Source organism: Suricata suricatta, chromosome 4 (assembly GCF_006229205.1).
Source record: "Suricata suricatta isolate VVHF042 chromosome 4, meerkat_22Aug2017_6uvM2_HiC, whole genome shotgun sequence".
Taxonomy (NCBI): Eukaryota; Metazoa; Chordata; class Mammalia; order Carnivora; family Herpestidae; genus Suricata; species Suricata suricatta.
Window position 1 is genome coordinate 139947600 of NC_043703.1, and position 17619 is coordinate 139965218.

The 17619-nt window shown below is 36.0% G+C and overlaps 1 protein-coding gene across 9 annotated transcripts in view; it reads right to left on the reverse strand.

The window, feature by feature from the left end:
- Positions 1 to 17619, reverse strand: part of BIRC6 (baculoviral IAP repeat containing 6) — a 229667-nt gene that overhangs the window by 175203 nt on the left and 36845 nt on the right. For all 9 annotated transcript variants that reach the window (XR_003908004.1, XM_029937980.1, XM_029937977.1 and 6 more), the window contains exons 4-9: positions 17379 to 17572; positions 14561 to 14672; positions 13609 to 13691; positions 7674 to 7896; positions 7434 to 7594; positions 3420 to 3478 (exon numbers count right to left, since the gene is read on the reverse strand). Coding sequence is in view for 8 of the 9 variants with exons in the window: in XM_029937980.1 (XP_029793840.1) it covers positions 3420 to 3478; positions 7434 to 7594; positions 7674 to 7896; positions 13609 to 13691; positions 14561 to 14672; positions 17379 to 17572 (832 nt within the window). In the remaining variant the exon portion in view is untranslated. The remainder of the gene's footprint in view (positions 1 to 3419; positions 3479 to 7433; positions 7595 to 7673; positions 7897 to 13608; positions 13692 to 14560; positions 14673 to 17378; positions 17573 to 17619) is intronic.

Here is a 17619-nt window from a genome sequence, read left to right on the forward strand (position 1 = left end):
TAGTCACCAGATAATCATTTTGGGAAACACTTCTCTACTCTTTCTTAGGTAGTGTCAAAAAACAATTCTATGAGGCAAACCTCCTAAGGTCAGCACCAAAGTTTTACTTAAAAACCTTTCTAAAACTATCAAATTTCAGTTTGAACTCTTCTTTAATCTCCTGCCAAACACTCTTCCTATTCCTCATAAGAAGCAAAATATCCTTAATTCGGTAATATCGCCCAAAGGCCAAAATTTTTTCTCTGATATCATCCAGATACTTTCAAGAGTCATAACCTTTGAATGCAAACAAATAAGTCTCTTAGTCTCTAATCACATTTTTTAATCAAAAACTTTTTTTACATTATTTATTTAAAATTTTTTAAATGCTTTATTTATTTTTGATACAGAGAGAGACAGAGCATGAGAAGGGGAGGGGCAGAGAGAGAAGGAGACCCAGAACTGGAAGCAGGCTCCAGGCTCTGAGCTGGCTGTCAGCACAGAGCCTGACGCGGGGCTCAAACCCACAAAAGTGAGATCTGACCTGAGCCGAAGTCGGAGGCTTAACCGACTGAGCCACCCAGGCGCCCCAACATTTACTGATTTTTGAGAGACAAAGTGAGACAGCACACAAGCAAGGGAAGGGCAGAGAAAGAGGGAGACAGAGAATCCAAAGCTGTCAGCACAGAACCCAAAGCCGGGCTTGAACTCACAAAAAGTGAGATCATGACCTGAGCTGAAGTCGGATGCTCAACCGACTGAGCCACCCAGGCACCCCTCTAATCACATTTTTGAGATTAAGAAATACATTCTACAATTCCTCAAACCAATCATTCACTTTGATAGGAATGACCTAAAGTTGCGAAATGTAAATTCTGAAATAGCATCAATGACTTATTTCAGATACTTCAGGAAGAGAACACATCCCCTGTTCATATCACAAGCCTCCACAACTCACCAATAATCTTTCAATATAACAGAATTAACTTAGAAGATGTAGTAATCCCCCTTCGTTGGCGGGGGATATGTTCCAAGATCCCCTGTGCACACCTGAAACTGTGGATAGTATCAGACCCTATACATACTACATTGTATTTATATACATACATATGATAAAGTTTAGTTTACATGAGGCACAGTAAGTGATTAACAGCAATAGCTAATAATAAAATAAAACAATTATAATAATATACTGTATAAAAGTTACGTCAGTGTGGTCTCTCTCAAAGTATCTTACTATACTGTTCTCTTCTTGAGACGATGTGAGATCACATGGCTACATGAGGAGATGGCAGAATGCGATGTGAGGAGATGAAGGGACGGGAATGACGCAGGCACCGTCTCATAGCATTATGCTACTACTGACCTCCTGACTCAGGTCAGCAGGAAAGTCATCTGCTTCAAGATAACAGTGGGCCACAGGTAACTGAAACCATGGAAAGCGAAACCACAAGTGGGGGTGGGGGGGAACTACTGTATTTTACTACAAATGAATTAACTACTTATAAATCCTAAAGGGAGGGAATTAAAAATTTTGAACCAGAAGGATTTTTTCCTCTTCCCGTAGCTATCTTTTAATACTACATAAAGACAACACTCCCAACCCTAAATGAGGTATCATGGAGAAAGTCAACAAAAATACATGTTGACATTCTTAGATACTTGGAAATGAGGTAAACAGGATACAGTATCTAAAGGAAATGTGAAAGAGCAACTAGGCATAGATGAAAAAGATAAAAGTAGAAAAACAAAAAGAAACAGACCAAAGATAGACATTATAATTACAAAATACCTACTGAGATCCTTAGACCCAGAGAAAAGAGCAAAGCTACAGCATACAAAGGAAAGGTTATGGTTAGGATCAAAACTTTAAGAGCAGAAAAAGGGAAATTTAGTTCAAACGCTTCCCATTTCAAAGGAAAAACTGAGGCCAGAGAGTTTAAGTGCCTTGACAAGACCCAAGAGTAAATTAGTAAAAGAGTTCAAGTTCTATACAGGTCTCCAGGTGACCTGTGACCAGTTTAGTATTTTTATCAAATTAAGAAAATGCAATTGTAGCCCTTTTCTGTTTTTACAAAAGGACAACAAAATGGGGAGCCAGCATTATCTATCTTCATCAAACTAGATTTCTTTTAATGGATCTATTCTTTATTTTTCTAGAGCTAATGATACATTTGTACATTATTCAGGGCATTTTCCTACCTTAAAAATTTTTTTCATTGCTACGAACTAACTCTAAATATAACTGAGGTTTAACCCCAAATCAGTCTAGCATTGCTTGAGGGCTTTAAAATGTTTTCCTAACAATTGAGAATTTACAAAGCATTTGCTATTCTATACTCACCCTAATTTTGGACAACTCTTCTATCCAAAGCCATGTCTTTTCCACAGAGATTTAACAAGTTATACATCTACTTAGTTCCTAAGATTTGACATTACAGAACAGCCAGAATTTAATAAGTCACTTTTTAAAAATACTTGGTGCTTTCCAGGTACTATGCTTTAGATATTCTTATCTTAATTAGTCTCCAAAACTCTTAACAGATGTTAACAGAATTCTTTCATGTATTAGGAAATACATTCAGCCTATAAGAAATAAGAGTTAGAATTTGAATTCTGATATTGAAAACCTAATTTAAGATGTACTATTAGTCTTGCCTATTATATAAAAAAACTACATTAAAATACAAAGCACACTCTTTCACCCTAATATTTCATAAGATAATGAGTAAGGCAGCAGCACTTACTTGATTGCCATGTCTATGATTTTATATTTTAAAAGGTATTATATTTTAAAATTTCTTCTCTATTCACCTGTTTTATTTTGAGAATAAAGAACCTTAATTTCAATATTACCTTTTATTTAATCAGAGAATAAATTATGCAAATAAACTGAACTTTTCTGTGTTAATGTCAGTTTCTTCGCATCTGTGACAAAACTGCAGTACAACTATCACTTCAGGAGAGCCTGGGTGGCTCAGTCGGTTGGGCATCTGAGTTCAGCTCAGGTCATAATCTCACATCCCTGTGAGTTCGATACCCGCACTGGGCTGTTCGCTGACAGCTCAGAGCCTGGAGCCTGCTTTAGATGCTGTGTCTCCATCTCTCTCTGACCCTCCCCGACTCATGCGCGCTCTGCGTGTGCGCTCGCTCACTCGCTCTCTCGCTCTCTCTCTCTCTCTCAAAAATGAAGAAACATCAAAAAACCCCAAAAACTATCACTTCAGTCTGTTTGGCTTAAGTAGGTACCATTTAAAAATTTAAGTATGGGACTCCATATATACTAATTCAAGATTTCAAATGTGTAACAGTTGAGTTTTCTGTGTATCTTAGTGAAAATTTAGAGTCTGCATTTACTGAGAAATTTAGAATATTTAGCTTTACCTAAAACTATAAATGCAAAGATTTAAAAAATAGATTGTCTAACATTTTTTACATACCTGTCACAGAATCTGATCTGGAATGCTCTTCACTGTCTGAATCCTCCAGTAAATCATCACTTGAAGACAAAGTAAAAATTAATTTAAATATCCAAAACAAGTATACATATCATTAGGCAAAGAAGAAAGTACATTACAATGACCACTGCCTTGTGTCTCATATATAAGTATGACAGAAAACTATTAAAACTAGCTTAAATGACATGTAAGTAGTCTGAAATCATAACCAAGCAATATGCTGGTAATGCAATACCCTTAAATCATGAAATAAGTGTGCCTGAAAAAGAGTGTGGAAACCTTTAAGAATCTATAATAAAAGTTGTAGGGATTTGAAGACTGTTAAAGTGTGACAGAAAATAGTCTGGGTAAATAAAGGGTAAAAGAGAGGGAGCTAATGAAATCAAGTACAAACTTCCAGTAGCAAAATTTTAATAATACTGTATTACAGAATTCCGGAAAGTTGTTAGAACAAAATAAAAGAGCCACACAAAAACGTGTACGTGTACTTGTACACAAACTCACACACATGCATGGGTTTCCCTTTTCTCTTGAGTGTGGCTGGTTTGGAAGGAGTGCTAAGAACTCCTGCACAAGCAGGGGAACTCTCACAACTCAGAAGTTGAGAGACAACAGTCCCTCCTTTACTCCTCACTCTGTCAAGGAATCGCCAGCCAGCCTCCCTCTGCATCATCTTTATCCTCACTCTATATTGTTAGCTGACAAGAAAAAAAAACAACACTAACAAAAGATCCCTCTAGCACGGAATTAGGCTGTGCCTGTAGTCTAACAATCAGCGCTTCTACAGCAGTGATAAAATTCTGATGACCTCATTACAAAAATAAAAAGATTCATTTTGGAGGAAAGCAAGTATTCGTTCTCCTTTTTTTTGAAACAATGTATTTCACTTACAAGTGAAATAACCAGGAACTTACTTTAAACAAAATGTAAGGTAGTAATCTCTGTTTTAAAAAAAAGTTTGAAATATGGGGTAGAGAGAAGGCTCAGTTAGATGCTTTTGACAAATTTCTGTGTTTTAAGTTTTTCGAGTGGAAATAACTGTCCATAAAACAATTTTCTTATAAAATCTGCTATAATTTAAAACAACAACAAAAAATGTTAAAGTTCAGCTGCTAATTAGCCCCAAGCTATTTAATACTAATTGGCTAGTTTCAGAGAAATAATAGATACCTAGAAAAATGAATCCCGAGAGGAAATATTAATGATTGGGAATTATCCAGAATGAAGAACTCCTAAACAAGATACAACAAGCTTCAAGTATGGAAAGGTTTTCACATTAAGAAAATTAACCAAATATTACCCAGCTATAATGAATAGAAGGTTAAATGAGGTAGCTGTATATTTTAAGGAAGGAATTCAAGGCACCTTGATATGATTTACAAGTTACAATAGTACAAATAATGTTACAAAGGGTTGCCAGATAATCACCTTAACTGACAAAAAAATTTTTTTTCTAATGTTTTTCAAAATAGTCTTTTTTCTAAAAATTATTTATGATAGAAAAATTTTCAGATCATTACATAATAAAATCATGAGTAAAATGACTGAACTGTACACTCAAAGGGTGAATTTTGTGATATGTATTTATACCTCAGTAAAACTTTTAAAGTATGGGCTAAAAAATATATATAAATACACATAAAAAAATATATACATATATATGTTAACATAACTGTATGAAATGATTATGGGTACTATGTTGAAGTTACTTCTCTATATAGTGTCTAATTTTTCTACTTTAAGCATGCATTAAGTATGGAATACACACTAGATTTACTGAAGCCCTGTACACACTAAAACCTTCTGCAGAGTAATAAACATGCAAAATAAACCAGATATTATAAGTAAGTTTTAAACGCTTAGTTAGGATTATCAGTTTTTTGAAAACTGAAGATTACAGGGATATCTTAGTTTTGATATATCTATACTATTAACAATTTCAAAGTTAAATGCAGGAAAGTTCTGCCCATTATAAAAATGTAACATACAAATGAGAAAAAAAATTTTAATTCATTAAAATAAATGTGTGCCAAATAAATATTCTTTCTTTCCAAATATTCTTCTCTGAATGAATTCAGAACAAAGAAAAATGTTGCTCTTTAAGTAGAAAGGGTCATAAACAATTCATGGGCAAACTATACTACTAACTACTTTAAGCTTCTTGGTCAACCTTTAATCTGCTCCATTAAATATTAATTCCTCAAGCTAATAAAACTCACAGAGTATATTTTAAAACCAAATATACTGTACCTTGTGCCACAAAATCAGTAGTAGTTTGGTTCATTATATTTACTACCAATGCAACAGAAATCCTGCTGCCTCTGGGGGAGGGGAAGGTCAGAGAGGGAGACTGAGGTTAGATAGAAGTTCCATCTCTTTGGCTTCCTCCTGCCACCCCAAATTAAGAGTACTCTTTCTGTATGATTTGCTACACTTTCTTAAGAGAAAAGTGTCCTTCTACCCTAGAAAGACTGCCTCTTAAAACTAGGCAGAGAGACTGATAATCTCAACTCCAGCACACTACCCCACACAGTACCTGCCCACCTGAAATCCTGGGTACATGTTCCGAAGATGTACATTTTACCTGGGGGGCGGGGGGCGGGGGAGGGGGGCCCCCGCACGCGCGCAGGCACACTGTGTATGTGCATTTGTATAATCTTAAAAGTATGTCTTGATTCAAGTTTTAATCCCCAAATTACAAAACTCCAAGACAAAAGTTCTAATTAAAATCAGTGTTCAGAAGCATATACTGATTTCATCATCTTTTATAAATTTTCCACTAACTTCTAAGAAAATCACAGAGCTCAAGCACACTTGCTTTCATAGTCCTGACAAATGTGCTCAAAACTAAAATAATAGGCCAGCTGCTTTCCCATCAAGTTCTCACAGGGATTTATAATAACTGAGAACAACCATGAAGCTTTAATTCAGTCTGTTCCAGAGCTCTGGCCACATTCATTTACCTGCCCATAATTTATACATATCACTACCAAGAAAGACTAGAGAGAGCTAACCTTTCCAGCTAATATATTGTCAATTTCCCATTAATTCCATTAATAAAAGAATTTGTACTAATAAAACTTTACATTAGTTCTTAGTGAAAATACATAACTATGAAGCAAAATACTGTTAAATCATGGACTGTGACATGTAACATCGATCACACGTCAATAACATAAGAAGCCCCTGCAAGTGAAATGACAGACTTCCTCAGCATCCGGATATAGGACCACAGTTAAATAGGCTCCATTTCACACTGCCTCAGTCAGAATCTTAAAAGGGAGCAGCTTCTACTGCCTAAGACAAGTTGAGTGGTTTATGGACTGCAGACGTTCCTCTGTAACTCTAGAGGAGTTCAGAGTTACAATTGCGGGGCCTTGGGTGACGAGTGGGTGAAGTGAGATTATACTTTGACTCTCCTACCACCACACAAATCAAATACAGCTACAGAATTCAAGGCTGTCAGAAAAGCTGAATGGAAAAGGATCCAATACTGCAATTTTACCAAAATGTCTCCTTAGCAATCATGCCTCAACTCAATGCTGACTACTACTGTTTTACATAACTGGGTCATCTTGCCTACCCATGGATTTTTCACTATTCAATGGCCCTTCTACAATTTAAGGTATTAATAAAAAAAAGTGGAAAACAAAATCATTTGGTTCAACTGCTCTATGAAAAGATTTAAAGGAAGATGAAACTTCAAGTATAATCCAAGGATTTCATTTCATTATTTAGACTTTATTTTTCAGTGCAGCAATTATTTCCAATTGGCACAAATTGAGACAGAATATAAAAGTACGTTTCACAGACTAGAGCATTTCCCAATGAAAACTTCTTATAATCACACAGCTCTTTCAAATTTAACAACCAAACATCTATTCTCCGTTCTCTTGACAATAATTTTTTCTCCCTCTTTAATTGGAATTAAGAAGATATAAAATTTAGGAAAACACATAACTTTTATAAATGCTACTAAAAAAAAACCTCACATACCTATCTCCTTCTAATTTCGGTATATCTGAGCAACTGGAGGAGTCTTCCAGCCACGCCAAAGTTGGTCTCCTGGATTCAACTGCCGAGCTTGGCTCCCCCGACAGAATAAGCTGTTGTACAATTGCTGGATCGTAGGCATTAATTTCAAACTTTAAGTGCACCTAAACAAATGAAACGCCTAAGTTTAAAACTCATTTTTTCTCTCAATTACTAATCAGTCACTTCAAAGTTAAAAAATACCTTCATAAGTTTGGAAACATCCCATATGCAGATCTTTCCTCGTTTCGTTGCAGCAGCTAGAAAATGAGGGCAGCTCCCCGACCCAAAGCAAGATATTCTGTCAGTTCCATCCGTACAAGGAAGCTGTGCAGGACTTGTCGCGAGAGTGACTGACAACGGCACATTCTGTGTGTGCTCACCTTTCACAAATGGGCAGTTTGGGGAATGTCTCTCGTGTTCAGACCTTTACACAGATTAAGGAAGGAAAAGTTTACTGAACAACATTAAGCTATTAAGTCCACAGATTAAAACAGAAACCAGAATCTTTTCATTTTTAAAGAACAATTAAAGTTTATTAAAAAGAGTCAAATACTACAACCGTCAGTCTTATCAAGATCACTAACATATTTAACCGCTCACTTTAGTAGCAGTTACTCTCTACTTGGATGGATTACACAGAAGGTCAGTCTCAAGAGAAACAGAACACTATAGTATAATTTATGCTCTATTAACATACTGATAAAATTGTTTCAAGTTCTGAAAATTCCTCAGTTTCCTACAACTGTAAATAAATAACTACTCTGTTTCAGCTTAAAATTCTCCATAAAGGTAAAGCATGGCGACAACAGGTAATAATAATGTGTTATACGTTTGAAAGTTGAGAGGAGGATATATCTTAAATTAGATCTTCACACATGTACACACATAGAATGGTAACTGCATAGGGGTGATAAATATATTAGTTAGCCGGATTGTGGTGGTCTTTTCAGAGTGTACATTTACCAAAACATCAAGTTACACACCTTAAATACATATAACTTTTACATGTCAAAGAGATCTCAATAAAGCCATTTTAAAATTAGTTATATATGTATATTTATATTTATCAGTGGCCACAAAATAAATGACACTGAGTAAAAACTCAATAAATGCCATTCATAACACAAAAAAAATTTTAGTACAGATCTGAAAACAAAAAGATCTATAGAGTATGGATAAAATGACATATATTAAGAACACATATCAGTTAAGCAGTCAACTCTTGATTTCGGCTCATGATCTCATGACTTGTGAAATGAAGTCCCACATCAGGCTCTGCGCTCTCAGAGGATTCTCTCTCCTTCCATCTCTGTCCCCTCCCTGCTCACTCTCTTTCTCAGAAATAAACTTTAAAAAAAAAAAAAAAGAACTCACAAATATATCTTATATACATTCACTACAGGACCAGACCAGACAAATAATTTATAAAACAAAATTTATTTTCGGGGCACTTGGGTGGCTGGTCGGTTGAGCATGGCTTTCACTCAGGTCACGATCCCCGAGTACATGAGTTCAAGCCCACCTGGGGCTCTGTGCTGACCTCTAGCTCAGAGCCTGGAGATCGCTTGGATTCTGTGTCTCCCTCTCTCTCTGCCCCTCCCGTGCCCACACTCTGCCTTTCTCTCAAAAACTTTTAAGTTTTAAAGAAACTTAAAGGGACGCCTGAGTGGCTCAGTGGGTTAAGCATCCGGCTTTGGCTCAGGTCATGATCTCACGGTTCGTGGGTTCAAGCCCCGCATTGGGCTCTGTGCTGACGGCTAGCTCAGAGCCTGGAGCCTGCTTCAGATTCTGTGTCTCCCTCTCTCTCTGACCCTCCCCTGCTCACACTGTCTGTCTCTCTCTCTCTCTCTCTCTCTCTCTCTCTCTCTCACAAAAACAAATAAAACATTAAAAAAAATAAAAGAAACTTAGATGCTATTCGTAGACTGTATATTACTTCTTTCATTAAGTACTTACAGAGCAAAAAAGAAATGTTAACATTTGTTAAGTGTTAAATTCTAATGTGTTTAACGAAAATAAAATACTAGGACTTCTGATCAAGTCTAATATGATGATCTTAAGAATTTTCTCGGGGTGCCTGGGTAGCTTGGTCAGTTAAGCATCCAACTTCAGCTCAGGTCATGATCTTGAGATTACGGAGTTCGAGCCCCACACCACGCTCTGTGCTGATAGCTCAGAGCCTGGAGCCTGCTTGGGATTCTGTGTCTCCCCCTCTTTCTGTCCCTCCCCCACTCACTCTGTCTCTTCTCTTTCTCGCAAAAATAAACACTTAAAAAAAAGCTTAAAAAATAATCATCTCAAATATTGAATGCAGGGATCGACTTTAACACTTAAAAAATTATTTCTCTAACTTTGTGACTACTTTGTTCCTTTCTGGTTATTCTTTTTTTACTTTCAGTAGCTGTAATTACACAGCATTATCTGAAATGGCAGGATGCTTATACCAAAATGCTTTTCCATGGCTAAGAAAGAAAAACTATACTTATAAAATATGCTATGCCTTGGTGTGAACATATTTCTTTATACGAGGCACCTACAACTTACCTATATCCATATATAAATCCTAGACAATTTGCAATATGCAGATGTCTTGCGTAATTGCTTTTACATGGCACCCTCAAGCAAATATTTTGACTGGATTCCCTCCCAGCTAAATTCTAATGTATTTTTCTCTTTCCAGCATTCTTTCCTGTGTTTTAGCTTTTTAATTAAAATGTTACACAAGTGACACTTGATTACATAAAATAAAGCTAAATATGACTCAATTATAATATCCAATCCCAGTAACCTCTTTTCCCACCTCCAAATAACCACTTTCATCAGTTTAAGTGGTATACTTCTAAAGTATTTTTATATATATCGATTTTTTCATTTTAAATAAGTACTATTTTATGAATTATTCTACAACAGATATTTTTATATAATAACATAACTAAAAGTTACTGAAGGTGATTAATAAGGAGCAAACTACTGATTCCTTTTAATTGGTGAATAATAAATTTTATGAGTAAGCTATATTCTGTTTGGCTAATCCATCCTGACAGGTATTTAGGATGATTCCAATTTTACAACTGCAGTTGCCAGCCATTTTATGTCTCTTTGCATACAAGAGGAATTAGGTTCCTGGGGTAAATAAGTAGAAGTAGAATTAACAAATAATAGGGTGTGTTCAACTTATTTTCTAAGAACTTTAATCTCCCTCCAAAGCAGCTCTATTGACTCCCACCATTAAAATATGAGAGTTCCCTTGTCCACTTTTTTGTCTTCCTTCTTTTCTCCCTTACAGATTCAGAAGATATCTAGGCTCAAATCCCCAGCTGTCTTCAATACCATTTCCTCCTACCCTTTTAGAACACTGTCCTCAGGCCCTTAAGCATACTGCCAATGGCTCAAACTTGAAGAATCCTGAATCCTGGGATAAAAAGAGGTAGAATCCTTGATTCTTGGACCAAGCCGAAAATCTGACCCAATTCCTCCAAAACAAAATATTTTTTAATAAACTTATATTCTATAATATCATGACATAATTTTTCACATGAGTTAAATAACTGAGGATCAGCCTGAGGAACTAAAAGGACACATTAAAATGGTGTCTGTGGGTGGCTCAGTCAGTCAGTTAAGTATCTGACTCTGGATTTCAGCTCAGGTCATGATCTCAAAGTTCGTGTGCTCAAGACCCACATCAGGTTCAGTGGTAACAGTACACGGCCTGCTTAGGATTCTCTCTCTTTCTCTCTCTCTCTGCCCCTCCCCCGCTCTTGCTCTCACAATAAACAAACTTAATAAATAAATAAAAGGGTGCCTGGGTGGCTCAGTCAGTTAAGCATCTGACTCTTGATTTTGGCTCAGGTCATGATCTCATGGTTTGTGTGCTCATCCCCACCTCAGGTTCTGTGCTAACAGTGTGGAGCCTGCTTCAAGTTCTCTCTCCCTGTCTCTCTCTACTATAGTCCCGTTCTAGCTCTTGTTCTCAAAATAAATAAACTTTGAAATGTAAGTAAATAAATAAAATGGTTTTTAGGGGCACCTGGGTGGCTCAACTGGCTAAGCGTCCAACTCCTGATTTGGGCTCAGGTCATGACCTCATGATTAGTGGGTTAGCGTCAGGCTCTGTGCTAACAGCTAGCTCAGAACCTGGAGCCTGTTTCCAGTTCTGTGTCTCCTTCTCTCTCTGCGCCTCCCCCTCTCATGCTCTGTCTCTCTCTGTATCAAAAATAAATAAAACATTAAAAAAAATTTTTTTAATAAATAAATGAACATTTTTAAAAAATAATAAAAATAAAATGGTTTCTATATGTCAGGGTGCCTAGATGGCTCAGTCAAACATCCAACTCTTGTTGGTCATGTCATGAGATTGAGCCCTGCACTCAGCACAGAGCCTGCTTAAGATTCTCTTTCTCCCTCTGTCTCTGCCCCTGCCTCGCTCACATTCATTGCTCCCCACCCAGTCTCTCTCACTACCTCTAATTTAAAAAAAAAAAAAATACCAAAAACCGTTTCTATATACATAAATAGTTTCAAGGGGAAAAGACTGAGTTCCAAATAGAACCTTAACCTACACTGGAAACTGCGCATGTTCAACTCGGAGTCCACAGGTGCAGCCCACTGCAAGCAAGAATCCATGTATGCACTCCAACAGACTCTAGCTAGTTCGGCCCATTCACATCAACTGGTTCACATTCAGAGATCTTGAACTAATTTCACTACAAAATAAACGATGCATCTTAAAACCAAATCCAATGCTGGCTCCGTCACTTATTAGCCATATCCCCTCTGACAAATTTTATTTTCTTTATTTACAGTGGGATAATTCTTCTACTAAGTGACTATAAGGATTAAATTGGAACTAGTCTCAGTTCCCTCTTTTAAAATGAAGATAATAATACCTATTTCATAGGGCTAATGTGAGAATTAAATGAGTTAAAAAATATATAAAGTGCACAGGATGGTATGTGGTAAGTAGCATTATATAAATATTTGTTATTACTATAACTATTTAATAGGGCCACAGTTATTCATAAAAATTAGGTTACAATACATGATCTCTAATGTTTAACCAAGTTCTTTTTTTTAAAAATTTATTTATTTAAGAAAGAGAGTACGAGCAGGGGAAGGGCAGAGAATCCCGAGCAGGCTTCGCACTGTCAGCACAGGGTCCCTCACAGGGCTTAAACCCACAAACTGTGAGATCATAACCTGAGCCAAAATCAAGAGTCGGGAGTTTAAACAACTGAACCACCCAGGCACCCAAAATGTTTAACCGAGTTCTAAACTTTCATCCACGAGAATTCAAAATTACCACAGACTCCCTAAAATACTTCAAAGTTAAAAATGTAAACCGTGGGGTGCCTGGGTGGCTCAGTTAAAGCATCTGAGTTTGCTCAGGTCATAATGTCATGGTTGGTGAGCTTGAGCCCCACATCAGGCTCTCTGCTGTCAACACAGGGCCCACTTAGGATCCTCTGCCCCCCTCTCTCTCCAGCCCTCCCCCACTCAAACTCACTCTCTCTCTCTCTCTCAAAAATAAACAAACTTTAAAAAAAAACTCGTAAGGGGTGCTGGGTAGCTCAGTCGGCTAAGTGTCCGACTTCAGCTCAGGTCATAATCTCGCGGTCTGTGAGTTCGAGCCTCGCATCGAGTTCTGTGCTGGCAACTCAGAGCCTGGAGCCTGTTTCAAATTCTATGTCTCCTTCTCTCTCTCTCTGCCCCTCTCCCGCTCATGTTCTATCTCTGTCTCAAAAATAAAGCAAAAAAAAAATTTATTTTTAAGCAACTTTTAAAAAATGTAAATCCTAAGGCCTTCCTCTGTGGATTCCCTACTGACAACCTGCCCTCAACAGACCAAGATTAAACCGCTGAAGCTAATCATGCTGTATCAGCTTACTTTATCACAGCCTTCTGGATTCAGAGCCTAATTTGGCATTTCTCCCAAGTAGATCTTAGAAGTCAAAGACTTCAGTTACTAAATGCCAAGTGATGTGACAGAACATAGCACTATCTCATTCTCTTAGAACAAACGCAAAAATACAGATGGCAAAAGGCAAGAATATATTGTATCTAATGAAAAAAAGGGAAGTTTAAAAGCCTACTTATAGGATTAACTTAGCCTATCACATCCAGAAAAATCAAAACTCACCAAGGTTCATCAGTAGGTTCCCAACAAACAAGACACACGCTACAAGTAAAACACATGGCTCTGTCATCTCCAGATGAGGCAGGCTGCAAAGTTACAAAGATAAAACAGTTTAATATTGAAATAACCTCTTCATAAAAATGTGTCTTAAAAAGTTCATTATTTTAAGTAAGATATCACACTGAGGAAAAGACAACCTACACGGTGGTCCCCAAAATACAGTGAGTGCCCTAACGTTTAAAAATTTGCTTTATTTGAAAATCTGTGCTCCATCAAAAAATGAGCACTAAATCAAACATGGAGGCACACACATACATATTCAATCTCTGATCTAGCATCGTCTAGCTGTATTACTAAAGTATTTGAAATATAGTTAAACATATAAGGAAATAGAGTCTGATTTTTTTTATTAAAAACTGAGTATGATTCAACCACATAAGAAAGCCGAATAAAAAAGGAAAGCAAACTTATGAACCTAATTTGTGTCATATTCTTCAAGACACATGAGACATGCCATACACATAAATGCTATACACATAAAATAATGTATCAGAATCTGAACTAACATATACCTCTGAAAACAAGTATTAATATTTTTGAGCTAAATCTTACTCTACTTAGGACCTACTAGAATTACATATTTTAAAAATTTACTATATATTTAAAAATATATATCTGGTTTCTGAAAGAAAATAGTTATGAAGCATTAACTCAGCTGTTAGTTACTTGTAACAAATATTTTTTTTTTCCTTTTTGTACACAATAAAGAATACAGAAGACAGCCAGTCAGTATTATGATCAAACATACTAGAATAAAACAACTCACAGGAATGCAACAACAAAAGCATACAGCAAGGCTGCATAAAGTTAAGTTTTTAAAGAGTATTAAAATGTTGATGATCTTACTGTAGACTACAAAAGCATACTGAAAAGAAGGTTTTTGAGTCTTTTTCACCTGATGATAAAATCCAGCTTGAGCCATGGGATCTGGTTGTGCCCATCTATAGCCCACATGAGGCCATGAGGTAAATGTCTCCCGTCTGTTAGCTTCACTATACATCAATGATCTAAAAGTAAATATACTTTATGTAATCAAAGCTAGGCATCAAATTATAGTGATACTCCTATTTAACAGTGAAGAAAATTTTTAGTAAATTATCAACAAAAACTGGGAAAGGACTAATGACCAAGTTCAAATCTGTTTTTTAAAACTAAAAATGATCATTCTTAGCATTTCCCTTAAACAGTGTGAGGCAAAAAGAAAAGATTGACGGCTACAACTGATAAGCAAATTAACAAATGTTGCAGAATTACCAAGCAGAGAACAGAAGATCCAGAAATGTAAAGACAGAGAGAACCATATGCTTCCATCATATGCCAAGTTTTACATAAAGATAGAACCACAACCAAAGGAACAATGGTTTTATTTTAACCTTGTTGAAAAAGTATTTTCTATTTAAAGAAAACTTTTTTAAATGGAAAGCAGTTTTCCTTCTGTTCTTTCTCCAGATAAATCCTTTTCCAGGAAAGCTGTACCCTTCAGGGAATTATCAGAAAAGGAAATCTTCTTATATGTTTTCATATTAAAATATATTAGCTCACTGTGACTACCTATAACCAAGGCTTTTTTTAAGTGAGTTTTTTCAATTTACTTTTTTAAGTAAGCTATATGCCCAACGTGGGGGATCAAACTCATAAACCCAAGATCAAGAATTGCATGCTGTAGCAACCAACCCAGCTAGCACCCCAACCTGGACTATTTTTTTAAAGAATGATACTGAATGTAGAAAGTCTAAAAGGCTTCAAGAAAGAAAGAACTGGTGAGTAAAGCTTATCTTTCCAAATACAAAAATCGAAACAGGAAGAGGACAAAAAGAAAAAAGTGGTAAAGGTCATCACAGTGAGACCAGAAAAATACTTTTCTCTAAATTCTTCTCTAAATTAGCACATAATTTCTTATATTATTGCCAGTGAGTTTAGGTTTAACTCACAGTTGTGTTCTGGTTTAAAAAATATCAAAACAAAAAAACAAAAACAGGGGTGCCTGGGTGGCTCAGTTGGTTAAGCATTTGACTCTTGAATTCAGCTCAGGTGGAGCCTGCTTAAGATTCTCTTTCTCTCCCTCTACCACTCTTCCCCTCTTGCTTGATCTCTCTCTGTCTCTCTCTAAATAAAAATAAAAAGAAAAAGAAAAACAAGAAGAAAAAGAAAGACAAAAAGGAAAGGGAAAGGGGAAAAAAACAGTCATTGGCTTAGAAAAGCCTTATTGTTTACAGGCTATAAATAGGATTTGTGTCAGACAGAAAACTGTCCACTTACTTGTATTACCAAACAAAAGAACAATAGCATTTAACAGACCCTGACTCAAACCTCCAACAAACCTAGGTTCATGAACATCCTCATGAGGTTTACAAATGCATTTCTACTGGAAAAAAATAGCACAGACTACATCAAAATTAGTATTTTGAGACATTTAAACACCTCCAGAAACACTGAATATCCTATCCAGTGAATGCATTTCCTAAAATAAGACATTTACCACAGCTTGCATGGATTTCTTTAGAAAGCCAGCTACTGTTCACAAAGAAAATAGCTCTGAAGGGCTGTTTTCTAATCTTAAGATAGGCCTAGCTCTAGGAAAAGAAATACTTATTCCAGGTACATATTTTAGCCCCTCTCCAGACATGTTCTAAGGAATATTTTAATGACAGCCATACCACCTATTATCTGAAGGCTATCCAGATTATAAATCACAGTCTCTACATTTTACCTAAAAGACAGAGACTGCAATACTACTACAGAATATAAAAATCCTTCCCAAATGTTAACAACAAAAAGTTATTTATATAATAGAATCACCCAACAATAAAAAAAACAGGCAACTGATTAAGCAAAAGTCTCAAGTTTACCAAGAGATAAGCTAATAAATATTGCAAACTAATGTAAGAGCCACACTTAACAGAAGTTCAAAGCTAATTTATTCAGTAGTGCCTCTGTTAACATCAGCACGTACTATTTATAAATATACTTCAGAAAAAAGCATAGGAAGTTGTAATTCACAACCAATGAAAATGTAAAATGTAAAAGTTTCCTTATACATGGGAAGGCACATGTGAACTTATCAAAATTGCTAGATTTAGTATTTCCTTACAGCATTTCTAAACTTCAGTACTTTTAGTAAGAACTTGATGAATATTATTTCAAATTTAATGTTTAAATGAACATATTACTGAGTTTTTACATATTACTCTTTTACACAGAGCAGGACCTCAATGAATCTCTACTGAAGAAAATAATGGCCAGAGTAGGATTTCTGTGAGCTGCTTAAACCCAGGGGAGGAGGCGGAGAACCTGTAATTGAATACTGCCCTAACTGATTTTCCAACTCTTCTCCTATATGTAGATTCTGGCATGGCTTTTCAACTTATGAAAATTCATCTCAAAGGTCACAAAATTTCAACCAGGCAAAATATTCTTATGTATTGATTAATTATACTTTTAAGTGGACTCAAATATTTACTATGTACAGAGCCGAAATTTTCAAAATACAGTTTTATGACCTCTTAAAATACCTTCCAGGCACCAAAAGAAATTATTTAATAGCAATTCAAATAATAATTCACTTTGGTAGTTTGATATAGGAATCTGAATGGTTTTCAAAATTATTTTGAAATACACTTTCAGTCATAGTTAAATTTTTGTTATTTTTGGTTAATCCAAAAACCTAATCAACTCAACTTCACTGTCACATCTCTTCATAAGCAAAATTATACCTGTCCACAGAACGGCCTGGCCCCACTCCAAGTTCTGGACGAGCACTAGGTAAGAGGTAAGACAATCTGTCCATCACTGAGGACGCCACAGGTAAGGCAGCAACATTTTGATTTATTTTCTTGAGTTCATTCACAATGGCACTGGCAATGGACTTCAACACATGATGAGGAAGATGAAATGTAACTGTGGCCCACTGAAATAAATTGGGAGTGTAAGCAAAGGAGAATGTATTCAACAGTT